The sequence below is a fragment of the Saccopteryx bilineata genome, chromosome 1 (genome assembly GCF_036850765.1).
Source record: "Saccopteryx bilineata isolate mSacBil1 chromosome 1, mSacBil1_pri_phased_curated, whole genome shotgun sequence".
NCBI lineage: Eukaryota > Metazoa > Chordata > Mammalia > Chiroptera > Emballonuridae > Saccopteryx > Saccopteryx bilineata.
Genome location: NC_089490.1, coordinates 407,502,572 through 407,528,869, shown reverse-complemented (window position 1 = coordinate 407,528,869; position 26,298 = coordinate 407,502,572). Strand labels below are relative to the sequence as shown.

The following is a 26,298-nucleotide window of genomic DNA, read 5'->3' as shown; positions in this document are numbered from 1 at the left end:
CGGCCTGAAGGTCCTGAGACCTTGCTTTCCGAATGCCCTCGAGCGCTCCTGAGCCTCGCCCAGGCCGAGAATCTCCGCTTCGGGCAGGGAGGGGGCCCCTCGGGCCGCAGTGACCGCGGGAGCGGAACCGCGGCCGCCAGCTGGCCGGAACCTGGGAAGTCCCGCAGCAGCGGCCCCGCGGCAGGTGGTTTATAGGAAAGGCCGCCCTGCCCGGCTCCCGCCACCCCCGCGCCGAAGCGAGCGCAGCCACAGACGACGCGGCGCGCGACATTGGCAAGTGTCACTTTATTCTGCGCGGCGCAGCAGAGGGCGCGCGCGGCCGGGCCGCCCAAGTCCCGATCCCGCTGCGGGGGCGCTAGATGTAGGTGGAGTCGGCGCCGAGCGCGTCGTCGTGCGGACCCCGGCCCGGCCCCGCGTCCTCGCCCTCCACGCCGCTGCCCTCGCTGCCCGAGTTGTTGGCGCTGTCCGCGTCCTCGTCCTCGTCCTCGCCCGCCGTGGGCTCATTCAGGATGACCACGTCGGCCTCCGCCCCGATGCTCTCCCCGAACCACACGGCCTTGTAGCCGCCCTCGGGCCGCCGCTCCTTGGTCAGGATGGACTTCACGCCCGCGGGGCCTTCCTCGTCCCGGACCGCCGCTGGGGACTCGGGGACGCGGCCGGGGGACTCCGGGGCCGGGGGCGTCGGCTGCGCCAGGGTCCGCAACGCGGGCTCGGGCGGGACCTTGGCCGGGGTGCGGCCGGGGGAGGGGCTGGGGGCCGGGGCCCAGTTGACCTCCTGGTCAGCTTGGAAGGCCTTGTTGTCGAAGCCGCTGGGCTGGGGCTCCTGGGGAGGAGGCGGGGAGCCAAGGCGTCAATCGGCCCCCAGGCCTGGGCTCAGAACCCGCCTGCGCAGCCCTCCCCAGAGACAGGGGTCCCCGCTAGTCCCTCCCGTCTTCTCTGTCCGTATCCCCTCCCCACCTTTTGGACTCCGGGGTGTCTACATCCTCCTCTCCTCACCTCTGTTCTCCTGCTTCCAGCTGATTCCTGCCCCCCCCCAACACCGCCTCCACCTTCCCGTCGCCCTGTCTTCACCCTCACTGTCCTGTCTGTCTGTCCCTCGTCCCTCCCGTCCCCACCCCCAGGGCCTCACCCGAGCTTTGCCCGAGCAGCACTTGAGCCGGGCACCATAGTGCTTGTGGACGAGGATCCCCAGGGCGATAAGAGCCAGGAGCAGCAGTGCAGCCAGCACGCCGCCCAGGGCCCCCATCTCTGCTGCTGAGAAGCGCGGGTCCTCGGCCCCTGCAGGCAACACCACCACTGCCCACTGTCGGCCCAGCACCCAGCACTGCCCGTGCCAACCCGTGCCAGGCTCAGGACACCCTGGGAACGAGCCGGGCCAGCCCCCCCAGAGCACCACTGCCCCCTCAGCCCTGTGTCCCCAGGGACCCCGGGGAGGCCAGGCTGCTGAGGGAGGGGGGCCGTGAGGGAAGCAGGGGTTTAACACCACAGGAAGGGGGGTGCTGGCAGTGCCAGGGTTAGTGGAGTGGGGGGGCCTGGGAAGTGTAGGCTTCACTGCGCCCCAGATCTGGCTTCTGGCCTACCCTCTGCACACTCCCCAGTTGACTTCTTTGGGGTCCCCCAGGGCCTGTTTCTGTCTGCCCAGACCAGGGAGCCCCTTCTTTGGATTTTACAGCCAGCGTGGTCATGCTGGCCCAGTCTGGGTGGACCCTGCCCTGCACGTGATTCCTAGGACTGCTCGGTATCAAGAGTCAGGGAGCATGAGGGGGACTCCAGGGCCAGTGGGGGTGCTACCTGAGAGTAGGGGTATTCTACTGGTCCCATAGGGCGTCGTCTGAGAGGTTCCTGGCTTTGGGGTCTGTGCTGAGCCCCCGCCGGGTGAGGCTGATGAGGAGGAGGTACTGGTTCTCGTACTAGAAGGCCCCCCGGGTGTGGACGAGGCAGGTGGCCTCAGAGTTGTGCCTGAGGGGGGGTGTGGGCCAGCGCTGCCCCCAGGACTGGTCGCGGAGGGTCCCTGAGAAGGCTTGGGGGGGCTGGGGGCTTCCGAAGTGGAGTTGGTTAAAGGGGGGTGTGGGCCAGTGCTGCCCCCAGGACTGGTCGTGAAGGGTCCCTGAGAAGGCTTGGGGGGGCTGGGGGCTTCCGAAGTGGAGTTGGTTAAAGGGGGGTGTGGGCCAGCGCTGCCCCCAGGGCTGGTCGTGAAGGGTCCCTGAGAAGGCTTGGGGGGGCTGGGGGCTTCCGAAGTGGAGCTGCTTGAGGGCCGGGTTGTTCTTCCAGCCTCTGGGGGTGTGGGGGGGCCTGGGGGCCAGGGATACAGCTTGGGCTTGACTCTGTCCCCAGCACGCCTGAGGCAAGAAGCCCTCCCTGAAGGTCACCCAGCCCCCCCCGCCAGGCTCACCTGTGGGAGTGGGCTCCTGCTCGGAGACTTGAATCTGCACGACTGTGGTGGCTGTGCCTGACGTCACCGTGTTGTTGGCCTCCACCTGGGGCAGGAAGGGGGCTTGTCCCTCTTCAGTGCCCCCTTCACCCTGCCCCTCAGAGATGCTCCCCACTCCTCACCTCTGCGTAGAAGACCCCAGCCTGCGCCAGCCGGGTGGCAGTCACCACCGTTTCCCCATTCATCCGGAAGTCGGAATTGTTGGTGATTCGGTAGGTGATGGCCGAGTTGAGGTCCTGGACACAGACTCTGTGAGCTGCCCCCGTAATCCCCCCAACCCACCCACAGAGGGGAGGCCAAGCAGACCCAGGGGCCAGGCGTTGCCTACTGGGAACTCGGGGTCTTGGGCCCGGATCCTCAGGGGCTGGGAGGGGGCGGCTGCATCCTGGACTGCCACGCCCACGCCGGAGCCCAGAGCTGCGGTGCCCAGGTACAGGCTCTCGGGGAAGCGGGGCAGGCTCCCCGAGGCGTCACGGGCAGCCACGGTGACTTGGGTCAGTGTGTAGCGGCCACGGTCCTCCTGCTCGCCCTGTGTACGGGAGGGGGAGAGAGACGGCAGTGACCAGTGGGTCCTTGAAGCGTGAGCCCAGCAGCCTGGGTCTCAAGAAGAGCCCTCGATCTGGCCAGGGGACCCACCTTGACCAGCAAGAGGAAGGTCTTGGGACTTGGGATGCTCCTGGTCATGGTGAGGTTGCCCGAGTCAGCATTGATGACGAAAGTGCCATCCTCACCTGCCTGTCCTGCGAGGATGGATGGTGGGAGAGTTGGGCCCCCCTCTCCCCAGAGGCATGAGGTTCAGGGTCTCAGCTGGCTCTGCCATGTGGCAGGTCCGCTGGGGCTTCCTGGGGGGGGCGGAGGGGCTTGGAGTCTGGGTGTGGCGTGGAGACTGAAGCCGGGACTGGGCCTCACTTACCCCTCATGATGCTATAGATTATACGCTGGTTGATGCCCCGATCCCCGTCTATGGCATAGATGGGCCCAGGTTGCAGGATGAGGGGGCCTGGCTGTGGGGACCCGGAGAAGAGAGGGGTGCATGTGAGGGCCTGTGTGAGGGCTCCTGCTCAGCCCCTTCCACGCCCCTGCTCAGGGTGACCTGAAGTCCCCTGGTCAGGCCTGTCATCACACACCACGGCCCCTCACACCCTTTTGGAGCCATTGCTCATGAGTCACGTAGCCCAGAGACACTGGCTTGGTCTGGAGGATGTGTGTCACCGCTGGAGACAGGACAGCTCGTGGGTAGAGGGGTGGACCCCTGCCCTCTGGTGCTTGGGTGCGCCGCTCACGGCGGGAGCAGGGACAGGCAGCTTAGGGGGGACCCACCACTCCCCTCCACCCCCGAGCCGCCTCACTCGGTCCCTGGCTCTGCCCCAGGACAGCCCAGCCCGTCTCCTCATTCTTATTTCAGAGTAGTTTACGACGCTCACATTTGTTTCAGAACCGCAGCTGAGTTGGCCCCGAGGCCCCGCCCTCAGCGTGCCTGAGCCTCCTCCGACCCTGACCCCGGCTCTGGACTTGGCCCTGCCCTTCCCTGTCCCTGGTACCAGTTTGTGGCCTGTGGGGACAGCCCCGTGGTACTGGGCGTGGATGCAGACACGAGGGTCTGAGTAGATGCAAGGCAGGAACCAGGGTGGCCGCAGGTCAGCGGGCTGCACTTCCAGGACCAGGGTGGCCGTGGCCGTGTGGCTGGGCACTGCATTCTCATCCCGGGTGTCCTGCAAGCCCCGAGCCCCAGCAGTCAGTGAGCCTGGGGGCTGGGGCTGGGGCAGCTGTGGCGGGGACTCGAGGGCCCTAGACTCGGGGGCAGCGTGGCCTGCTCACCCGCACCACCAGCTGGAAGGCCATGTTCCGACACCTGTCGAAGTCCAGTGGCTGATCCAGCCGCAGGGCGGGCCGGTTTGCGCCCACCAAGGAGAAGACGTTCCTGGCACCCTGGGGAGACAGGGGCAGAGCTGAGACCCTGGTAGGATGTGGGGAGGCGGGGGTGCCCCCCAAAAAAGGGGTCAGAGTCGGAACGGGATGGGATTGCCGACCGGTGTCACTTCCTGGAGAGTGTAGAATAGGATGTCATCTTTGTCACGGTCCTGGGCCTTGAGCTCTGTCTCGGAGATGACAATGGTGTTCACTTTAGCGTCCTGTGGGATGGAGGGTGGTTGGTCTGGCCCTCGCCCCTGATGCCCCGTGGACCCATCCCCATGGTCAAGGCCCCCAGCCGCCCTCTGTGCTCCAGCTCCTCACCCCAGGATCCTAACCCCCCCCCAGTACTGCCCCCCCCCACGGTACCGGCCCCTGGCTTCCCTCACGCTCACCTCGGGGACCCTCTCAACTTTGACCGCAAAGGGGAACACAGGCGGGTTGTCGTTGACATCCAGCACGGTCACAAACACTCTCAGCTGGGTCACCTGTGGGGGCGGGGTGGGGGTCAGCCTCCTCCGCACGGGTGGCCACCCCACTCCGTCCTAGCTGCTGGAGCACAGTCACGAGACTAAGCTCTCTGCTCCAGCAGAAGGTACAGACAAGGAACAAAGGGAATTCGTCTAACACTGAATGAGACGAATGCCCCAAAGAGAAATGACGCAGGAGCTGGGGGGCGTCACCTGCCAAACCCCCCCCCCAACGAGGATAGCAGCAGAACAATCACTTTTCTTCAAACATAAACCTCGCCTGACCAGGCGGTGGCGCAGTGGATAGAGCGTCGGACTGGGATGCAGAGGACCCAGGTTCGAGACCCCGAGGTCGCCAGCTTGAGCGCGGGCTCATCTGGTTTGAGCAAAGCTCACCAGCTTGGACCCAAGGTCGCTGGCTCCAGCAAGGGGTTACTCGGTCTGCTGAAGGCCCGCGGTCAAGGCACATATGAGAAAGCAATCAATGAACAACTAAGGTGTCGCAACGCGCAATGAAAAAACTAATGATTGATGCTTCTCATCTCTCTCCGTTCCTGTCTGTCTGTCCCTGTCTATCCCTCTCTTTGGCTCACTCTCTGTCTCTGTAAAAAATAAGTAAATAAATAAATAAAATAAAACCTCAAAGGAAAAAGGGAAGAGAAAGAGGATCCCAGAGATTGGAAGAGCCCTTCCACATCCAGCTATCCGAGGGTGGGCGTCGGTGACCACGGGGCAGTGGGCATCCCCCCAGGTCCAGTGACGCCGAGTTCCTGCTTTCTTCAGGTGTGACAACAGTAGCATGTCACATGGAAGAGGGAATGTTCGTCCCCTGGCCGGGCAGCTCCCCTGACTTAGAGAGTCGCCCTGACACGCCAAGGCTGAGGCTTGGATCCCCGGTCAGGGCACATCCAAGTATCCACCGGTGGATGTACAAGTCAGTGGAACCAAATATTGATCTCTCTCAAGTCAATAAATAAAATGAAAAGGAAGAAGTGTCCTTATCTTTGAGAGACATCCTGAGATATTTAGGGATGGGTGGAGCGGGGGGGGGGGGGTCCGCAGGGCTCAGAGGAAACCGGATGGGGCCGTGGCTCGCAGCCGAGCTGGGGGTGCGTGGGGCTCGCTACCCTGTCCTCGCTGTGCCCGTGTGTTTGAGATTTCCCCTCCGCTGAAGGAGAGGCAGGGTCAGGAGCTGGCTAAGGTGTGTGGGGCCGGAGGGGCAGCTGCGTGATGTGGAACAGCCCGGCGGGGCACCCTCTGAGCAGATGCCGGAGCGGAGGTGGGAGGTGGTGAGGGAGGGCGTAAGACACTCACCCCAGTGACACACTGGGCTTTGACTCTGAGTTAGAATCCCTCCCTGGAAGTTCTGGACAAGGATTCAGAGGGCAGACTGGGGTGGGCAGGGCCCAGAGGGCAGCGAGTGGGCCAGTTTGAAGGTTCCGGAAAGGAGACACTGTGGGCAAGGCCCAAGTGAGGGCAGAGCTGGGGAGGGTCTAGCTTCAGGCAGAGCCAACAGATTTACTAATAGAAGGATGTGGTGCAGGGGGGGTGCCCCTAGAGACGGGGTGTCTTATCATAGGGGGTGCGACGCTTCATCAGGGCGGTAGGGTCTGTGAGTCGAAGGCCTGCCTGGAGGAAGTGTGGGTGTCGCCCGCACAGGGTGACACTTGCCATTGGGTGAGGTCACTCCTCGGGGCGGGGGGGGGGCAAGCCCAGGAGCACTCTGATGTCACATGGGATGCAGGGCCTCCAGGAGGAAGGCACGGGGTCAGACTCACCACGGTGTCACCCCTTCTGCATTCCAGGTGTGCCAGCAGCATCGTGTTCTCCTGCAGGGGGAAGAGCGTCAGGAGTCACCTGCCCTCTGGTCTCAGCACTGCCCCCATCTCCCGGGCGAGGCAGGCGCGGGGGGGCTGAGAGGGGCCTGTCGTCTGTGCTACCCCCAAAGGGGCATCGGGGCCCCAGGCAGCTTTGTCCCCCCAAGGGTCCCAGTCCCCTCTGGTCTGCTCCCAGTCAAGCCTTGGGGCCCAAGAGCGGTGGGTTGCTGCCTGGGGACGCAGACACCCTCAGGGTTTCAGAGAGCCGTCCGCACGGGTCCCGTGGGGGTAGGCCACCCCCCAACACCCCCCCCAAGCCCGGGCTTGCCCTCCATACCTCATAGTCAGGGGTCACGTTGAGAAAGAGCTGGTTTCCCTGTAACCGAAACGCGAAGCGGGTAGACGAGGACCCGAGGGTCACGTCCTGGCCTGTGGGGACGAAGATGTCCACCAGGGGCTCACTGGGCATCGTGTTCTCCTCGACTTCAAAGATGGTTTTGTTCACGGAACAGACTGGAAAGTGGGAGAGGCAGTCAGTGTCTTCCCAGCCCCCTCCTGCCGCCCGGCCCCCCTGCCACGGCCCCGTGTACCTTGGGCCTGGGCCACGGCCAGGAGCAAGGGCAGCAGGGCCCAAGCCCCCATCTCGGGGCGGCGGGAGGGTCAGAGCCCGTCCGGCGTCCGGGACCCTCTCCGAGCTGCCTGCTGACCGCCCGCTGCTGCAGTCTCTGCCCGGACGACCTTTGTCCCTTCCGGCAACGCCCCGTTTTATGATTCTTTACGACTGACTGGCCTCCGCCAAGGGGGCTCCCGCTGGCCGAGCGAGCACCAGGCCGAGTGGTTTCTGAGCAGGAGCCAGGAGCCAGGAGCCAGGTCACAGGCAGGGGCCGGCAGGGGCTCCACCCACAGTCACCAAGATAGGGTGGGAAAGAAGCTCAGAAAATGCTCAGGGGGCCCTGGCCGGTTGGCTCAGCGGTAGAGAGTCGGCCTGGCGTGCGGGGGACCCGGGTTCGATTCCCGGCCAGGGCACACAGGAGAAGCGCCCATTTGCTTCTCCACCCCCCCCCTTCCTCTCTGTCTCTCTCTTCCCCTCCCACAGCCGAGGCTCCATTGGAGCAAAGATGGCCTCTGCCCCAGGCGCTAGAGTGGCTCTGGTCACGGCAGAGCGACGCCCCAGAGGGGCAGAGCATCGCCCCCTGGTGGGCAGAGCGTCGCCCCCTGGTGGGCGTGCCGGGTGGATCCCGGTCGGGCGCATGCGGGAGTCTGTCTGTCTCTCCCCGTTTCCAGCTTCAAAAAAATACAAAAAAAAAAAAAAAATGTTCAGGGCACCATGGGCCTGGGAGTGGGGGTTGGGGTCACAGGAGGACAGGGGTTAGGGGCCAGGGGAAGAGGACTGGGAAGGGGCTGGCCTTTGGCTTCTGTGTTTGTTGTGCCCACGCCCACCTGGCTGCCACTCTGCGGGGCTCCTGTGGCAGAGCCCTCTTGGAGCAAGATTCCTGAGGCATCCAGCCCCTGGAGGGTCGAACCCCTGGTTCTGCATGACCCTCCTCCCGCCAGGCCACCTCCTCTCCCCACACCAACCATCTCAATCTGGAAGGAAAAGGGCTGTTTGTGTCCTGGGGACACACTGGCCAGTCCCCAAAACAAGCCAGCTCCTCCCGATGGAGCCACATGAAGGAAGATGACAGTGCTTCAGGCCCAGTGGTCCCCAACCTTTTTTGGGCCACGGACCGGTTTAATGTCAGAAAATATTTTCACGGACCGGCCTTTAGGGTGGGACGGATAAATGTATCACGTGACCGAGACAAGCGTCAAGAGTGAGTCTTAGACGGATGTAACAGAGGGAATCTGGTCATTTTTAAAAAATAAAACATCGTTCAGACTTAAATATAAATAAAACGGAAATAATGTAAGTTATTTATTCTTTCTTTGCGGACCGGTACCAAATGGCCCACAGACCAGTACCGGTCCGCGGCCCGGGGGTTGGGGACCACTGCTTCAGGGGACCCGGGTCCCCACTGGCTCTGGGGTCTGACAATGGGGTCACTCTGGAGGGGGTAATCCTCAGCCCAGACCCCCAACTGCCCTACCCCTGTCTTTTCTTGGACCCTCAGCCCTGCGTCCGAGGAGAGGCCAGGCTAGAGCAGGTGAGAGGGAAGGAGAGGCCAGGCTAGAGCGGGTGAGAGGGAAGGAGAGGCCAGGCTAGAGCGGGTGAGAGGCAGAGAGGGGCTGAGAGGGGCCTTCCTGCCTCCGGGCCTCTGCCACTCCTGCCCCTGTTTCTGGAATACCACCCCCCAGCTCCTGCCACCTCTCTGCTGTGGCAGTGACTCTGTGCTTGGAGGGCCTCCTGCAGCCCCCAGCACCCCGTGGGTCGTCATCACTGTCCCCCGCTCCACAGCCTCAGACTGGCCGAGCCACTCCTCCAAGACCGCCCGATCCGGACTGGGAGCCACGCCCATCCTGAGCCTCCTCGCTCCTCCTCAAACTCAGCGCCCCACTCCCACCCCCTGCCGCCCCAGTCCCTGCATGTTTGCTGAAGGGGGACAAGGGGGGCGGGTGGGGCCCTGGGGAGCTCAGTCGGTGGGACAGGAGATGACCCGATGCCGGAGATAAGGAAATGGGAAAGTGCGTCTCCTGAAGCTCCCCCGGTTTAAAGGGCAGCTGGGCGTGGCCACAGGGCGCGACTCCCTGGATGGGGCCTCTTCCCCGCTGACAGCTCCGCCCTGCAGGGATGCCTCGACGGTACCCAGACGGCACACAGAGGGAGCTCAGCAGGCCAGGGTCTCAATTCCTCCTTTATTGGTGACAAGTGCACCCCTCGCACCTCCCCTCCCTGTGCAGGCTGCCCTGGTCCCGGCCAGGGTGATTCCTTTGTCCTCAGGGCTTTATCTGGGTCTTCGCAGGGATGGCGGGGTCTGAGGCCATGACCGCAGACCTCGGTCCAGAAGGCAGCAGGGTAGACCAGGCTTGGTCCAGGGCAACCTTCAGGGGCATCCTGCAGGGGCAGCCAGGTGAGAGGCTGGGGCTTGAAGCTGGCGACCCCGCCCAGCTGGTCAACTGACTCCCTTCCACTCCCCAGACCCCTGGCCCCAGGTCACCCAAGGGAGGAGGGTTAGGGGCTGTGTGTGGCAGGAACTGCTGGTGGGGGTACAGCCGGCCGGGGTGCTCACCAGGCCTGCAGGGCCGGCACGTTGGACCACAGCAGGCAGAGGGGGCCCTCTGCAGACTTGGCCCCCGATGCGCTGTTCTCTGCGTCCTGCTCGCTGCCCCCCACCCCAAATCAGAATTAGTTCTGGAGTTGGAGAGAAGAGACGGAGGCTGAGGGGCACCCCCATGCAGGGCCGGCCTCCCCCCCGCCCTCAGTCGGCCCCCACCGCGAGGCAGGTGTGCGCCTAGTCCCCGGGGCAGCGCCTTCACCTGCGCTTGCCGATCAGACCCTGGAGCAGCCGCTGCAGCCGCGCGCTCTCCCGCAGGCGACTGAGCTCGCTGGTGAACGTCCCGTCCGAGTGTCGTGGGGCCCTGGGGGGTGAGGTGGGGGTGCGGGGCCGCAGGAGGGTGAGAGCCAGGCCGGGGTGGTGGGCGGGCGCGGGGCCAGGGCGGGTGGGCCCGAGGGGCGACGAGACTCACCTGGGGGGCGCGGGGCGCGCGGCGGCGTTCCCGAGCAGCAGCAGCAGCAGCAGCAGCAGCAGCAGGGGCCGGGGCGCCATGGTGGGCGCCGGGGGGTGCTGAGCGCTGTTCCCTCGGCCCCGAGCCCCGCGCGGCCCTTATAGTGGCGCTTGCCGCGGGGCGGGCCGGAGGGGGCTGGGGGGACAGCGCCGCCCCGGCTCCGTGCAGCCCCGGCGGCCGGCCGCGCCCCATCGATTTGCGGGAAGGTCAGGGCCGCCCCCCCAGCTGTCACGCGGACTGGCCGCCCGTCCCCAAGTCCCGCCGCGTTGGCGCCCCTGGGCAGGTGGAGAGGTGGGGGTGGCGGTCAGCCAGGAGCTGACGGCGGGCCCGCGAGGGCTGGGGACCGCAGGAGGGAGCTCGTCCTGGCGGGGGGCTGCGGCGCGGCTGGAACGGCCAGTGCAAAGCCTCGGAGCCTCGGCGCCAGGGGCCTCGGAGGTGGGATCGGGGGCGGGGGCGGGGGTCCCGGCTGGGACCTAAAATGAGGCGGCCAGAGGCCGCGAGGCAGGTGGTGCGCGGTGCGCGGGGGATGGCGGGGCGCGGACCCGCGACCTCACAGCCACTCACTGCGGGGGAGGGGTGGGAAGAGAGATCGGGTGGGTGGGTGAGTGCAGCCGGTGGGGTGCAGATCAGAGCCGAGCCCCCCCCCCCCACCTCGCGTTTGTACTTTTAGAGGCAGCTGGGACCTGAGCCCGTGTCAGCAGCGATCAGAGGTGGAGACGCCCGAAGAGGGGGTGGACCAGGCGAGGGCAGCTGGGTTCCTGTGGTTTAATCAATACCGGATTAAGTTAAGCTTTTTAAAAGCCCGTACGCATGAAATCCTTAAACATAAATTATAAACCTAGTTAATGAAGTTATAAGCCGGTAATTCTTGTGTTAAACTTGGCATGCATTTTAAATACAATTCGTAAACTTTTTTTTTTTCAGAGCAGTTTTCGGGGGACAGGAAATTTGAGCTGAAATAGCCGTCGCCAGCCCCATCCCAGTCTCCCCTATTCCTGCATTGGTGCTATATTGGTTACAACTGATGAATCCATAATGATACATTATTATTAACCAAGTCCACGGTTTACTGGAGGGTTCGCTCTTGGTGCCGTACACATTCTGTGGGTTAGGACAGCTGTGAGATGACATGTGTCCACTACTGCAATCTCATTCAGAGTCGTTTCCCTGCCCTAAAAGTCCTCTGTGCTCACCTGTTCGCCCCTTCCCCGCTAACCCCTGGCAACCGCTGATCTTTTCATGTCCCCATAGCTCTTTGCCTTTTCCCCAGACTGTCACAGAGTTGGAATCACACAGGGTGTGTGTAGCCTTTTCAGACTGGCTTCTTTTCCTTAGTAGTAAGCGTTTAAGGGAATGTCTCTTCATGACCTGATAGCTCGTTTCTCGTGATCACGGAATGATAATCCACTGTCTGGGTGGATCGCAGTGTGTTTATCCATCACCCGCTGAAGGACATCTCTGTCACTCCCAGGTCTGGGCGACTGTGACTAGAACTGCTGTGAACAGCCTGTGCAGGTTTGAGTGGACGTGAACGTCCAGCTCCTTCGGGTGAACGCCTGGGAGCACCTTTGCTGGACGTTTGGTTTTGTGAGAAGTCACCAAACCTCCTTCTAAAGCAGCTGCACCCCCTGCACCCCCACAGCAGCGAGGGAGACGCCTGCTGCTCCGTGTCCCCCGGCACTGGGAGTGTCAGGGCTCTGGACTCTGGCCCTTCTGGTGGGTGTGCAGTGTCTTGTTTCATTTACAAGTAAACAACTGGCGTGACTTGTTCTTGCACAAATATGGCAGATTAAAATCTTTTTTTTTTTTTTTTTTTTTTAATGAGAAGAGGGGAGATAGTGAGACAGACTCCCGTATGCGCCCCAACTGGGATCCACCCGGTAACCCCTGCCTAGGGCCGTTGCTCAAACCAATCGAGCTATTTTTAGTGCCTGAGGCTGATGCACTTGGACCCACCAAGCCATCCTCAGTGCCCACCAACACTCGAACCAATCGTGCCACTGGCTGTGGGAGGGGAAGAGGGAGAGAAGAGAGAAAAGGAAGGGGAGAGAAACAGATGGTCACTTCTCCTGTGTGCCCTGACCAGGAATTGAATCCAGGATGTCCAAACCCTGGGCTGATGCTTTATCCACTGAGCTAACTGGCCGGGGACTAAAATCTTCTAAACTTTAAACACCTTGACTGATTACATTCCTGAGAATGTTCCAAGTACTAATTTAATTGGCTCACTTTCTTAGCACCTCTGACACTCAAGTCACCAAGCAGATCTTCCTAAGAAAAATCTTCTTATTTAAAAAAATAAATAAACAAACATGCAGTAAAATTGGCTTTGAAAATCAACATACAGTAAAATTCATATTTGGTTAAAAATGAATGTTGACAGATGCACGGGTCTGCGTGAGCACCACCATGATTGGGATACAAAACACTGTGTCACCCCAAAGAACTCCCTCTGTGGTCACATCCACAGCCAGGGCAACTTGGGTCATGCCTGCAGGAGGTCACCACCAGTCGCTGCCGTGAGGGACAGAGCGAGGGTGAGGTGCGTCCTGAGTGAAAGGAGCCGGACAGGGTTGAGGCCGAGGAGAGGCTCTCTCCTGTATGTCCCTGTCACAGAGGATTCTGTGAGTGCCTTCATCTCCTCCGAAAAGGCTGTCACCCACAGTCCCTGCTGCTTAGATTTCCCCGTGTCCCCACAAAGCCACGCTGTAGCTGTCTTGGTAAGGTGACAGTCGTGCTGAAGTGTGGTCAGGGTAGGGTGGGGTGTCCAGGTTTCTCCGTGTCCCACCGGGCAGCTGGAACCAGGAAAGAGATGACCCAAGGAGCACTCTGCAGCCCAAACCTTGTCTTCCCAGTGTGGACACTACTTAGAAACAGCAAATGATGCCAGCTACAATGACACAATGCCACATCCAGCCCACGGATAGAAGCGAAGGACCCACCATTCTCAGGATGGGGATCTGAGCTGGGTCCTTTCTTGAAATGCCAATGGAAATGGAAAAGTCAGCTTCTGTGAACGGTCGTTCAAAGGCTCAAATCGGGCTTCACTCTGCTGGGGGATCCTAATAAGTCCAATTTCAGGACCCAGGACTCTAAGAAAGAATAACAGGGTTCATTTTTCCAGCGTGGAACGCAGGAAGGGAATTCTCAGCACAGCTAAAAATACGGTTCTCTGTGAGTGTCATTCTCTGAACAGGCAAAACACAGAAAATATCCTCTACGCCATTTTTTGTCTGAACCATGATTTAAATGTCAAATTTAAGTGACTCGTACTACTCTTATTTCCAAATGAGGGTGTGGTAGGCGGGTGCTGAAAAGAATAATGTCTCTCAAACCCTTACGCACACCACTCTTCTCACCTTCCTCCAGCCGCAGGAGGCGGACCCCAGCACGACATCCACTACGACTGGGAATGCTCCCAGGATTCCTCCCTGTGGCCTTAGTGAACATCCCCTGTTAGGAGTAGAGAAATAACAATAGACCCATGGTGGTGCAGTGGATAAAGCGTTGACCTGGAATTGGAATGCTGAGGTCACCGGTTCAAAACCCTGGGCTTGCCTGGTCAAGGCACATATAGAAAGCAACTACCATGAGTTGATGCCTCCTGATGCTTCTTCCCCCTTTTTTTCTCTTTCCCTCTCTCTCTTCCTTTTTGCTTTCTCTAAAAATCAATAAATAAAATCTAAAAAAAAAAAGATTAAAGAAAATAACAATAACTTGTCTATTATTATAGAGAATTTAAAACATGCCTAAGTAGACCGAATAGCAGGCGTCCCTAAACTATGGCCCGTGGGCCACGTGCGGCACCCTGAGGCCATTTATCCGGCCCCCGCCGCACTTCCGGAAGGGGCACCTCTTTCATTGGTGGTCAGTGAGAGGACCACTGTATATGGCGGCCCTCCAACGGTCTGAGGGACAGTGAACTGGCCCCCTGTGTAAAAAGTTTGGGGACCCCTGCCGAATAGTATAATGACTCACCTTCAACTATTTATAACCAACCTTATCTACTCCATCTTCTTTTTTTTTTTTTTTTTTTTTTTTTTTTTTTTTTTTTTTCTGAGGTTGGAAACAGGGAGGCAGTCAGACAGACTCCTGCATGCCCACCAGGGGGCGATGCTCTGCCCATCTTGGGGCGTCGCTCTGTTGCTACCAGAGCCATTCTAGCGCCTGAGGCTTAGGCCACAGAGCCATCCTCAGCGCCTGGGCCATCTTTGCTCCAGTGGATCCTTGGCTGCAGGAGGGGAAGAGAGAGACAGAGAGGAAGGAGAGGGGGAGGGGTGGAGAAGCAGATGGGCGCCTCTCCTGTGTGCCCTGGCCGGGAATCGAACCCGGGTCCTCCGCACGCCAGGCCGACGCTCTACCACTGAACCAACCGGCCAAGGCCTCTTTTAAATTGATTTTTAGGGAGGAGAGAGAGAGAGAGAGAGAGAGAGAGAGGAGATTGACCAGCAAGCCAGGGGGAGAGAGAGAGAGAGAGAGGGAGACCGGAGTGTTGTTCCACTTATTCACTCATCATTGGCAGACTCTTGCTGTGCCCTGACTGGAGATTAAACTTGAAACCTTGGTGTAGCGGGACGGTGCTCCCGGCTGAGTTACCCGGCCAGGGCCTCTATCTCTCTCTCTCTTTTTTAATTTTCTTTTTATTCAGATTAATTTTGGAGCAGATCACAGAAACTGTATTATTTTATCTAAAAGGAGTCAATATATATCGCTCAGAGTGAAAGGGGCTGTCGATTATCCGTTCCTGCACAAAGATCACGGAGGAAACCTGTTGTGGGAGCAAAGCTGACTTACCGGACCCCGAGCCGCGGGAAAGAGCCCAGTGGACAGCTGTGGGGGGGGCGTGGGGAGGGGGGCGCTGAGGCGAGGCACTGGTGAGGCGGCCGAATGTGGGCCTTTCAGAGCAGGGACCTGAGAGGCACAGAGAACATGTGAATAGTTTATGGCTGGTGAACACAGGGAGCCACTGCCAAACCTAAGATTATGAAGATTTACCCCTATATTTTCTTCCAAGAGTTTTTTGGTTTCTTTTTTTTATTATTTTTTTTTTAGAGAGAGAGAGGGACAGACAGACAGGAAGAGAGATGAGAAGCATCAATTTTTCCTTGTGGCATCTTAGTTGTTCATTGATTGCTTTCCTAGATGTGCCTTGACTGGGGCGGGGGGGGGGCTCCAGCCAAGCCAGTGACCCCTTGCTCAAGCCAGCGACCTTAGGCTCAAGCCAGCGACCTTAGGCTCAAGCCAGCAACCATGAGGTCATGTCTATGATCTCATACTCAAGCCAGTGACCCCACACTCAAGCTGGTGAGCCCGGCCTCAAGCCGGCAACCTTGGGGTTTCAAACCTGGGTCCTCAGCATCCCTGGCTGATGCTCTATCTACTGCACCACCACCTGGTTAAATTCTCCCAAGAGTTTTATAGTTTTAGGTTGTATATGTATGTTTTGGACCCATATTGGGTTCATCTTTGCACACGGTGTGAGGGAAGTGTCCAACTTCATTGTTTTGCACGTGGATATCCAATTGTCCCTACCTCTGTGTTGAAAAAACATTTCCCTCCCCAGTGAATAGTCTTGACACCCTTGTTGAAAATCAATTGATCAGAGGTGTAGGGGGTTTATTTCTGAATTCTCTCTCTCTTTTTTTTTTTTTTTTTTGTATTTTTCTGAAGCTGGAAACAGGGAGAGACAGTCAGACTCCCGCATGCGCCCGACCGGGAACCACCCGGCACACCCACCAGGGGGCAACGCTCTGCCCACCAGGGGGCGATGCTCTGCCCCTCCGGGGCGACGCTCTGCCAGACCAGAGCCACTTGAGCGCCTGGGGCAGAGGCCAAGGAGCCATCCCCAGCACCCGGGCCATCTTTGCTCCAATGGAGCCTTGGCTGCAGGAGGGGAAGAGAGAGACAGAGAGGAAGGAGGGGGGTGGGGTGGAGAAGCAAATGGGCGCTTCTCCTGTGAGCCCTGGCCGGGAATCGAACCTGAGTCCCCCGCACGCCAGGCCGATGCTCTACCGCTGAGCCAACTGGCCAGGGCTTATTTCTGAATTCTCAATTCTACTTCATTGACCTTTGTGTCTACCTTTATTCCAGGACCACACTATTCTGACAACAGTAGCTTTGTAACACGTTTTGAAATTAAGGCTTTAGACAGTTGGCTCAGTGGTAGAGCATCGGCCTGGCGTGCAGAAGTCCTGGGTTTGATTCCCGGCCAGGGCACACAGGAGAAGCACCCATCTGCTTCTCCACCCCTCCTTCTCTCCTTCCTCTCTGTCTCTCTCTTCCCCTCCCGCAGCCAAGGCTCCACTGGAGCAGAGTTGGCCCGGGCGCTGAGGATGGCTCCATGGCCTCTGCCTCAGGCGCTAGAATGCCTCTGGTTGCAACAGAGCAACACCCCAGATGGGCAGAGCATCGCCCCCTGGTGGGCATGCTGGGTGGATCCTGGTCAGGGCACATGCAGGAGTCTGTCTCTGCCTCCCCTCCTCTCACTAAAATAAAAATAAAAGAAATAAAGAGGTGTGAGTACTACAACTTTGATTTTTTGTTGTGTTTGTGTGTTTTATTTTCCAAGATTTTTTTTATGTTTTTTGGGTTTTTTTTTTGTATTTTTCTGAAGTTGAAAACAGGGAGGCAGTCAGACAGACTCCTGTATGCGCCCGACCGGGATCCACCCGGCATGCCCACTAGGGGGCGATGTTCTGCCCATCTGGGGCGTCGCTCTGTTGCAACCAGAGCCATTCTAGCACCTGAGGCAGAGGCCATGGAGCCATCCTCAGTGCCCGGGCCAACTCTGCTCCAATGGAGCCTCAGCTGCGGGAGAGGAAGAGAGAGACAGAGAGGAAGGAGAGGGGGAGGGGTAGAGAAGCAGATGGGCGCTTCTCCTGTGTGCCCTGGCCAGTAATCGAACCCGGGACTCCTGCACGCCAGACCGACGCTCTACCACTGAGCCAAATGGCCAGAGCTCCAAGATAGTTTTGGTTATTTGGTTTCATCACAATTTTATTTGAAATTTTAAAAATATTATATATTGATTTTTAAGAGAGAGAAAAGGAGATAGAAAGAGACAGGAACATTGTCCTATTCCTGTGTGCACCTTGACCTGGGATCGAACCGGCAACCTCTGTGCTTTGGAACGATGCTCTCTAACCAACCAAGCTATCTGGGTAGGGATTGTATGAATTTTAGGATTGGCTTTAAAATTTTTTTTTTAAAAGCCACTGGGGTTTTGATAGTGAGTCTATAAAATTGTATACTGGTTTGGTGAGAAAGCCCATCTTTTTATCTTATATTTTTTAATTTGTATTGATTAGTTTCAGAAAGACAGAGAGAAAAAGGGGGAGAGAGAAAGGGAAGCATTCATTGGTTGCTTCCTATATGTGTCTTGACTGGGAACCAAACCCACAACCTTGAGGTTTCCAGTCAAGGTTCTAACCCACTGACCTAACTAGCCAGGGCTGCAAAAGGCCATCCTCATGGTATTAAGTCTTCCCATCCATGAACACTAGCTAGCCTTACATATTTGTGTTTCTTTTCTTTTCTTTTCTTTTTATTTATTCATTTTAGAGAGGAGAGAGAGAGGGAGAGAGAGAGACAGAGAGAGACAGAGAGAGACAGAGAGAGAGAGAGAAGAGAGAGACAGGGGGGAGGAGCTGGAAGCATCAACTCCCATATGTGCCTTGACCAGGCAAGCCCAGGATTTCAAACCGGCAACCTCAGCATTTCCAGGTCGACGCTTTATCCACTGCGCCACCACAGGTCAGGCCCATATTTGTGTTTCTTTAACCTCTTCCAGCAGTGTTTTGTAGTTTTCAGAGTATGGACCAGTCTTTCAACTGGGTTAAATTTATTCCTAAGTATTTTATTATTTTTGATCCTACTGCAAATGAATGATATTCTTAACTTTATTTTTGGATTGTTCACTGATAGCATTCAGGGGTCCCCAAACTTTTTACACAGGGGACCAGTTCACTGCCCCTCAGACCATTGGAGGGCCACCACATACAGTGCTCCTCTCACTGACCACCAATGAAAGAGGTGCCCCTTCTGGAAGTGTGGTGGGGGGCCGGATAAACAGCCTCAGGGGGTCGCATGTGGCCCGCGGGCCGTAGTTTGGGGAAGCCTGATACACTATCAGTAACTAATTTTTATATGTTCACTTATATTCCGTGAATTTGCTGATTTTATTAGCTTTGACAGATTTTGTGGTTTTAAAATTTTTTCTATGCATAGTATCACCTGCAAGTTGAAATAGTTCTGCTTTTGGCTCTGGCCTGTTGGCTCAGTGGTAGAACGTTGGCCCAGTGTGTGGATGTCCCAGGTTTGATTTTAGGACACAGAGGAGAAGCAACCATCTGCTTCTCCACCCCTCCGCCTCTTGCTTCTCTCTCTCTTTCTCTCTTTCCCTCCTACAGCCATGGCTCAGCGGGAGCGAGTTGGCCTCAGGTGCTGAGGATGGCTCCATGGCTTCCACCACAGGCGCTAAGAAGAACTCAGCTGCTAAGCAAGGGAGGAAGGACCCCAGATGGGCAGAGCATCGCCCCCTAGTGGACTTGCCAAGTGGATCCTGGTTAGGGCACATGTAGAAGTCTGTCTCTGCCTCCTCTCCTCTCACTGAATATTAAAAAAGTTTTTACAATTTACAAATATACAGGATGAAAGAGGTGTTGTCACCAGAGACCTTGCAGGTATAAAAAAAGATAAGGGAGCGTTGGCCGGGTGGCTCAGTGGATAAAATGTCGACCTGGCACACCAGAGGTTGTGGGTTTGACCCCAGGTCACGGCATCTACAAGAAGCGATCAATGAGTGCACAACTACATGGAGCAACGAAGTGAAACAAAGAGCTGATGCTTCTCTCACTTTCAAATCAATGGAAATTTTTAAAAATTCATTTTAGATAGGAGAGAGAGAGAGAGAGAAAGGGGAGGAACAGGAAGCATCAACTCTCATATGTGACTTGACCAGACAAGTGCAGGGTTTCGAACTGGTGACCTCACCATTCCAGGTCGACGCTTTATCCACGCTTTATCCACTGCTCCCCCACAAGTCAGGCCTCAATGGAAATTTTTTTAATAGAATTTTTAAAAAGAGCTTGACCAGGCGGTGGCACAGTGGATAGAGTGTCAGACTGGGATGCGGAGGACCCAGGTTCGAGACCCCAAGGTCGCCAGTTTGACCACGGGCTCATCTGGTTTGTTTGTTTGTTTTTTTGTACTTTTCTGAAGCTGGAAACGGGGAGAGACAGTCAGACAGACTCCCGTATGCGCCCGACCAGGATCCACCCGGCACGCCCACCAGGGGCGATGCTCTGCCCACCAGGGGGCGATGCTCTGCCCCTCCGGGGCGTCGCTCTGTCGCGACCAGAGCCACTCTAGCGCCTGGGGCAGAGGCTGAGGAGCCATCCCCAGCGCCTGGGCCATCCTTGCTCCAATGGAGCCTTGGCTGTGGGAGGGGAAGAGAGAGACAGAGAGGAAGGAGGGGGTGGGGGTGGAGAAGCAAATGGGCGCTTCTCCTATGTGCCCTGGCCGGGAATCGAACCCGGGTCCCCCGCACTCCAGGCCGAGGCTCTACCGCTGAGCCAACCGGCCAGGGCTTTCTGGTTTGAGCAAAAGCTCACCAGCTTGGACCCAAGGTCGCTGGCTTGAGTAAGGGGTTACTCGGTCTGCTGAAGGTCTGCGGTCAAGGCACATATGAGAAAGCCAGCAATGAACAACTAAGGTGTCACAACGAAAAACTGATGATTGATGATTCTCATCTCTCTCCATTCCTGTCTGTCTGTCCCAATCTGTCCCTCTCTCTGACTCTCTCTGTCTCTGAAGAAAGAAAAAGAAAAAAGAAGAAAGAAACTGACTTCACAGCAAAACCCTGTCTAACAAAGAAATTCTTGACCCAGATGTCTTCACTGGCAGGTTACTCCCATACTTATGGAAGGGTTAGTATCAATTTTATGCAGTCTATCACAGAAAATGGAAGGAAAGGGGCTTCATTTTATGAAGCCAGCATTCCCCTGGCACCCACACCGGAGGGTCGCACAGGGCAACAGCGCAGCTGAACAGCCCCCTTTCCTGGCCCCTCCCACGGCCGGGCTCCACACCAGGTGTCACTACGGCGTAAGGAAATCCATAGTGAAAATTTCTGCTGTAATACATTTTCCCTGCACACTTGCTGTGTGTGTATCTGCAACGGGGCAGAGGAACGCCCGCACAGCCGGGGACGTGTTCCACAGGCGATCTGACCCGCGTGTGCAGCGGGGACCCTCCGCCAGCCTCGCGGCTCCCAGTCCTGTGTTGGCAGGTGGGGCGATGCCGCCGGAGAATCTGAGGGGTGTGGGGTGCCGAGCGAGAGGGGGTTCTCCCCAAGGCTTTTCTTTCCTCTGTGACCAGGCATCGCTAAGCTCCCTGAACTCTCATCCCCCCCCCCCCGCCCTCAGGTTATCTCAGGTGAGTCAGGCTGTGCGGTCAGCACCGTTGCCCCTGTTGGAAGTGTTACACTGATGGAGACGCACACCTGCTCAAGGGCACGCTCCGCGGTGTTGGAGCAGGGTTGGAATTGACCACTCGGCTAGCTGCCCGCCTGGAGGATGGAGGGTCAGGCAGTGTCTGAGGGTGACCCCGGGTTCCAGAAGAGAGGTGACTTCCGGGAATGGGGAGCAGAGCCCAGGAGTCTGCAATCATCGTGGGGGGACGCACCAGGGCACTCGGGGGTGGGGTCAGAGGGGTGCAGGAGGGAGGGTAAGGATGGACCTCGTGCCTCACGCACCTTGGATCTTCAGAAGCTCAGGGGGCGGAGCCTGGATCCCGGGGACCAGCAGCAGGCGGAGCTGGGGGCTCGGGTCTCCCCGTATCTGGCGGAACCTGAGAAGTATGTCCTCCAACCCGCGTGAACAGGACTGAGTGAGAACCGGCCTCGCTAACGCCTCGAGGCGCCTGCGGGAGCATCCCTGGGAGGGGACACCTATCTTGAGCGCTTGTAGGGACTTCAGGATCTCCGCGACCGGATGGGACGGGGCTGGCGTGGGGGCTCACGCGCCTCGGGTACGGTCCAGTCCATCTGTCCTCTCCTTTGGTTTCCCGGGGCGCAGACCCGCGAGCCCCACCCAGACCCTGAGCTGGGCCCGCCCGTGCCAATCCCCTCGCTCAACTCGCATCTCGTTTGGCCGTGGCATTGGTCCACCTGCTCGTCCCCCAAAGTCCAAGATGGGCAAATAGAGTGCGCAACCCGGAGCGCACCCGGGCCCACCCAGCCCGGCGGATCGGGCGGGACCAAGGCCCGGCTGGGGCGTGCCCGAGGGGCGGAGCTCCCGGGGTCGCGGCCTGGGCACTGTCCGCGGTGCTGAGCGCCCGCCGGGGCGCCTGGGGCCGGGGCGCCATGGGGAACCGCAGCACCGGGGACGCGGATGGGCTGCTGGCGGGGCGCGGGCCCGGGGCGGGCGGCGGCGCGGGGGCGCCGGCCGGGCTGGCGGGACCTGGGGCGGCGGCGGCGCTGGTGGGGGGCGTGCTGCTCATCGGCGCGGTGCTCGCGGGGAACTCGCTCGTGTGCGTGAGCGTAGCAGCCGAGCGCTCTCTGCAAACGCCCACCAACTACTTCATCGTGAGCCTGGCGGCCGCGGACCTGCTGCTCGCCCTGCTGGTGCTGCCGCTCTTCGTCTATTCCGAGGTGAGCGCGTCCACGACCGCGCGACTCGCCTCGTCTGCTCCTTTGTCCCCTGTCCCGGTACACGCGAGGACCCAGCGCGACCCGGCCTCTTGCCGTTCCAGGAACTTCTAGCTGGGCACAGTTCCTGGTCCCCCTCCGGGCCCATCCCTCCCCATCTCGTCGTCCATCAGCTGGCTTTGTTGTCTATCCGCACTCCTGTTTCTCTCCCTTCCCGTCTCAACGTCTGTTACCCAAGAGATTCCTCTGTCCTTCAAGGCAGAGATCCCACAAACAGGCGACTTTGGCGGTCTAGCCACTCACCCACCACCCTCAGCCGAGCTCCACCCCCCAGGGGAGCCAGCTGGACAGACAGGCAGACTCAGGCTTACCCCTGCTGGCTCCCCCTGGGGCACGGACACACATACATCCCTGCACAGGCCACAGCCACGCGTGACCAGAAACACACACACTAGTGCACCCCGTGGAAGGAGACACTCACTCACGCACAGATGACAGCCTGCAGTGACAGGGGCAGTGAGTGGCGAGACAGGAGAGGACTGAGGGGGACGGCAGAATTGAGGGAAGGGGCAGCTGTGGAGTCTAAAGCCCCTGCCCAGAACCGGGGCCAGGAGCCTTAGTGCTAACCAAGTTTGGCACTTTGGTGGGTCCCTTTTGGTGCCAGCCTTCTCTGCTCTGAGGTTTGGGCAGAACAACGCTGCTTAGGGCCAGGCTGAGGGCAGGGAGCCTCGGTTTTTCTAAAGTGGAAACAGTATATCAGGAAGGGTTGGGGCAGAGGCTAGTAGGACAAGGACACACACACATGACCTGCCATTCCCCGAGAGCCACAAACAGACGTCACAGTGACGGTCTTAAGCTCCTAATCGTCCCAAATCAGCGGGACGGGATTTAGAAGGGGGGGCATCTATTTGCCCCTTTGCCCTTGGTAGTGGCGCTGGCACAGTGCCCAGGCTTTTATACTTTTTAATTCATGTATCCTCCGGACAATAACATGGGTACCATCATCACCCTGGCTTTACAGGTGAGGGCACAAAAGTGAAGCTGCTTGTCCAAAGTCCCCAAGCAGTGACAGGATTTAACCAGACGGACCAACTCTCAGCTGTGCTCTGGGAAGAAAATAGGGGGTGGGGTTCATTCCAGGGCAGCCGCGTTCTCCACCGCCCTGCCCAGAAATGGGCACTCGCAGTACCCTGAGCGCCTCAGGCCGTCACGCTGCTCCCCTCTGCCCCGACCTCTCCTCGGCCTTTCCACGTTCTAACTTGGAAGGTAGCCCGGGGTGGGGGTGGGGGTGCAGGGAGAGAAGAGGGCTGCCGGCCTGGGCCTGGCTTGAGGGGTCAGCGGGTCTTGTGTCTGTTGTTGCCGCCCCGCCCCCTCCTCGTGGTCCAGGTCCAGGGCGGCGTGTGGCTGCTGAGCACCGGCCTCTGCGACACGCTCATGGCCATGGATGTCATGCTGTGCACCGCCTCCATCTTCAACCTCTGTGCCATCAGTGTGGACAGGTGGGCCGCCCACTGCCCGGCAGCGCCGCAGCCCCGCCCCTTGCCCCCCCCCGGCCGCGCCCCGCCTCGCCCCCTGGCCCCCTCCGGCCGCGCCCCGCCCCGCCCCCTGGCCCCCCCCCCCCGGCCGCGCCCCGCCTCGCCCCCGAGCCCCCCCCCCCGGCCGCGCCCCGCCTCGCCCCCTGGCCCCCTCCGGCCGCGCCCCGCCCCGCCCCCTGGCCCCCCCCCCGGCCGCGCCCCGCCTCGCCCCCGAGCCCCCCCCCCCGGCAGCGCCGCAGCCCCGCCCCTTGCCCCCCCCCCCGGCCGCGCCCCGCCTCGCCCCCTGGCCCCCCACCGGCCGCGCCCCGCCTCGCCCCCGAGCCCCCCCCCCCGGCCGCGCCCCGCCTCGCCCCCTGGCCCCCCACCGGCCGCGCCCCGCCCCGCCCCCTGGCCCCGCCCCCGGCCGCGCCCCGCCTCGCCCCCGGCCCCCCCCCCCCCGGCCGCGCCCCGCCTCGCCCCCTAGCCCCCCTCCCCGGCCGCGCCCCGCCCCGCCCCCGGCCCCCCCCCCCCGGCCGCGCCCCGCCTCGCCCCCGGCCCCCCCCCCGGCCGCGCCCCGCCTCGCCCCCTAGCCCCCCCCTCGGCCGCGCCCCGCCTCGCCCCCTGGCCCCCTCCGGCCGCGCCCCGCCCCGCCCCCGGCCGCGCCCCGCCCCCTGCACCCCCCCCCCCCGCCCCCGCACACATCCCGCCGCCCTCACCGCACTCCCCGCAGGTTCGTGGCAGTGGCGGTGCCGCTGAGCTACAACCGCCAGAGCCGGGGCGGGCGTCAGCTGCTGCTCATCGGCGCCACGTGGCTGCTGTCGGCGGCGGTGGCGGCGCCCGTGCTGTGTGGCCTCAACGACGCGCGGGGCCGCGACCCCGCCGTGTGCCGCCTGGAGAACCGCGACTACGTGGTCTACTCGTCCGTGTGCTCTTTTTTCCTGCCCTGTCCGCTCATGCTGCTGCTCTACTGGGCCACCTTCCGGGGCCTGCGGCGCTGGGAGGCTGCCCGCCGCTCAAAACTGCACGGCCGTACGCCCCGCCGGCCCAGCGGCCCCGGCCCGCCGCCCCCGGACGCTGTCGCGCCCCCCGACGCCGTTCCCTCCGAGCCCCCGCCGCAGGTCTGCAGGCCACGCGCCAAGATCACCAGCAGGGAGCGCAAGGCCATGAGGGTCCTGCCCGTGGTGGTCGGTGGGTACCCGCCCCTGGGCGGCCCCCGGAGCGGAGGGTGGCCGTGCCCAGGGCTCCTGGAGCTGCAGAAGTCCTGGCCTGACTCACACCCCCCACCCCCCGCCCTAGGGGTCTTCCTGGTCTGCTGGACGCCCTTCTTCGTCGTGCACATCACGCGGGCGCTGTGTCCCACTTGCGCCGTGCCCCCGCGGCTGGTCAGCGCGGTCACGTGGCTGGGCTACCTGAACAGCGCCCTCAACCCGGTCATCTACACGGTCTTCAACGCAGAGTTCCGCAACGTCTTCCGCAAGGCCCTGCGCCTCTGCTGCTGAGCAGCGGCTCCCCACCGTGCCCCCGGGGACACGACCCGGCAAAGGGAGGGGACGGCAAAGGGAGGGAACGATTTTGTACCACATATTAAACGGATTCCTTCCTAAACAGCCGCCCAGAAGGCTCCTGGGGGGGTGCGGGCGGGAAGAGGGACCAAGGAGAAGGAGACTCTGCCCCAAGTGCAGCCCAGGCCCCCAATGACCCCTCACCAGGTCAGTTAACCCCTTCCTTCCTGCTGAGGAAGTCCAGAGAATAGACCCCACAAACTGGCTCCCAGCTCAGGGTGGGGTGGGGTGGGAGGGCCAGCTCCGGGCTCCTGGGGTGAGGTTGATGGGTTTGACCTCAGGGAGTGTTCAGCCTGCCCCAGGAGAAGCATCCAGACAGAAGCAGCCTTTGCCTGGGAGGGCCGGCTCCCTGGAACTGCCCCCAGGGCCACCACAGGGCCCACACCTCCTGTGACAGGTTCCCTGCCCCACACTGGGCACCAGCTGCAGGGCCCCCAGCATTCTGAGCCAGCAGCTTCCTCCCCTCAGGCCACTGGACTGTTTCCCCAGCTCTCAATGGGAGAGTGGACAGTTCATCATGCAGGAGCCTTGCACAAGGGGGGTGCCTGGAGAGCCCAGATTCCTTCCAACAGTGGTCAGACCCCTCCCAGACCAGCTCTTGCTTCTCCCAGGACCAGCCAAGGTGGCCCCCTCCACTGTCCCGTGAAAACAGAGCGGAGCCACCCACTCCCACTGAGCCAGGTCTGAGAGGAGGCTGCTGCCAGAGGGCCACACGCAGGGAGGCCGCGTTGCAGAACTGCCCCACGTGGGCCCCTGGGCCCTGTCCCTGTGGGCTGTGCCTTTTATTTATTTTTTTAGCATCTTCAGGCTTTGGAGTCCTTCTTGGGGTCCAGTTCCCTTTGCAGACCCCTTATGCTGAGGCTCATAGGGCCTCTCTTTCCCTGCTGGTTTTCCACCAGGCAAACCCGGGGTGCAGGTTTATGGCAGTCCCATTCTGCCGACAGAACCCTCTGACCGAGCCCCCACCCCAGGACAGGGCCCATGAGGGCAGAGTCCTGGCTGCACAGTGGGCCAGGCCCAGACCCAGCCGGGAGCCCCACCTCCTCCCCCTCCTCCTGAGCACCTCGTCTTCACCCCCCACCCCGACCCCGAGGTGGTAGTGGAGGCAGGAAGCTGAAACGCCCAGACCCAGCACCTCACAGATGCTAGCTAAATGAAGGTGCGGAGCCAGGTGCAGCCCAGGCGGAGGGGCTTGTGGGGAGCAGGGCCCACCCTGGGGGTGGTGAGTGGGGCAGGGACGGTGCCCTGGGCACAGGCCACACAGGACCCTCTGTGGGGTCTCC

General features: G+C 60.5%; 3 protein-coding genes and 1 long non-coding RNA gene across 8 annotated transcripts; 1 reads left to right on the top strand and 3 right to left on the bottom strand.

Moving 5' to 3' along the window:
* Positions 1-270: 270 nt before the first annotated feature.
* Positions 271-7,394, bottom strand: CDHR5 (cadherin related family member 5). Of its 5 annotated transcripts, none has more exons than XM_066252450.1 (15): positions 7,220-7,393; positions 6,967-7,142; positions 6,591-6,641; positions 4,738-4,830; positions 4,462-4,563; positions 4,250-4,360; positions 3,973-4,143; positions 3,345-3,435; positions 3,068-3,171; positions 2,760-2,960; positions 2,554-2,667; positions 2,393-2,477; positions 1,792-2,037; positions 1,130-1,278; positions 271-823 (listed from the first exon to the last, which is right to left on the bottom strand). In XM_066252450.1, exons 1-15 carry the CDS (start codon positions 7,269-7,271, stop codon positions 356-358), a joined length of 2,214 nt encoding a protein of 737 aa, XP_066108547.1. In that variant the 5' UTR covers positions 7,272-7,393; the 3' UTR covers positions 271-355. The 5 variants fall into 5 exon arrangements, with proteins under 5 accessions (XP_066108547.1, XP_066108548.1, XP_066108549.1 ...); XM_066252451.1 differs by having other exon boundaries at positions 1,792-1,959; positions 7,220-7,392; XM_066252452.1 differs by having other exon boundaries at positions 1,792-1,881; positions 7,220-7,392.
* A 2,015-nt stretch (positions 7,395-9,409) lies between these two features.
* On the bottom strand, positions 9,410-10,378 carry SCT (secretin). The gene is made up of 4 exons (XM_066254091.1): positions 10,254-10,378; positions 10,044-10,145; positions 9,797-9,889; positions 9,410-9,621 (listed from the first exon to the last, which is right to left on the bottom strand). The coding sequence occupies exons 1-4, from the start codon at positions 10,331-10,333 to the stop codon at positions 9,504-9,506; spliced, it is 393 nt and encodes a 130-aa protein (XP_066110188.1). The 5' UTR covers positions 10,334-10,378; the 3' UTR covers positions 9,410-9,503.
* A 131-nt stretch (positions 10,379-10,509) lies between these two features.
* Positions 10,510-21,104, bottom strand: LOC136319103 (uncharacterized). Its single transcript, XR_010728185.1, has 3 exons — positions 21,046-21,104; positions 10,957-11,050; positions 10,510-10,567 (listed from the first exon to the last, which is right to left on the bottom strand). It is a non-coding gene; the product is annotated as an uncharacterized lncRNA (long non-coding RNA).
* A 535-nt stretch (positions 21,105-21,639) lies between these two features.
* DRD4 (dopamine receptor D4) lies at positions 21,640-25,058 on the top strand. The gene is made up of 4 exons (XM_066252447.1): positions 21,640-21,942; positions 23,326-23,438; positions 24,184-24,641; positions 24,750-25,058. Exons 1-4 carry the CDS (start codon positions 21,655-21,657, stop codon positions 24,950-24,952), a joined length of 1,062 nt encoding a protein of 353 aa, XP_066108544.1. The 5' UTR covers positions 21,640-21,654; the 3' UTR covers positions 24,953-25,058.
* The last annotated feature ends 1,240 nt before the right edge of the window (positions 25,059-26,298 follow it).

Bases quoted from the DNA above. Each gene is read 5' to 3' on its own strand.
- DRD4 (XM_066252447.1), top strand. From the start codon at position 21,655: ATGGGGAACCGCAGCACCGGGGACGCGGATGGGCTGCTGGCGGGGCGC. The intron at 23,439-24,183 runs GTGGGCCGCCCA...CACTCCCCGCAG, and splicing joins TGTGCCATCAGTGTGGACAG to GTTCGTGGCAGTGGCGGTGC. The intron at 24,642-24,749 runs GTGGGTACCCGC...CCCCCGCCCTAG, and splicing joins GGTCCTGCCCGTGGTGGTCG to GGGTCTTCCTGGTCTGCTGG.
- CDHR5 (XM_066252450.1), bottom strand. From the start codon at position 7,271: ATGGGGGCTTGGGCCCTGCTGCCCTTGCTCCTGGCCGTGGCCCAGGCC. The intron at 2,961-3,067 runs GTGGGTCCCCTG...TCCCGTACACAG, and splicing joins CCTTCCTCTTGCTGGTCAAG to GGCGAGCAGGAGGACCGTGG. The intron at 2,668-2,759 runs GTAGGCAACGCC...GTCTGTGTCCAG, and splicing joins CCCAAGACCCCGAGTTCCCA to GACCTCAACTCGGCCATCAC.
- SCT (XM_066254091.1), bottom strand. From the start codon at position 10,333: ATGGCGCCCCGGCCCCTGCTGCTGCTGCTGCTGCTGCTGCTGCTGCTC. The intron at 9,890-10,043 runs GTGAAGGCGCTG...GGTGGGGGGCAG, and splicing joins GGTCTGATCGGCAAGCGCAG to CGAGCAGGACGCAGAGAACA. The intron at 9,622-9,796 runs GTGAGCACCCCG...CTGCCCCTGCAG, and splicing joins GTGCCGGCCCTGCAGGCCTG to GATGCCCCTGAAGGTTGCCC.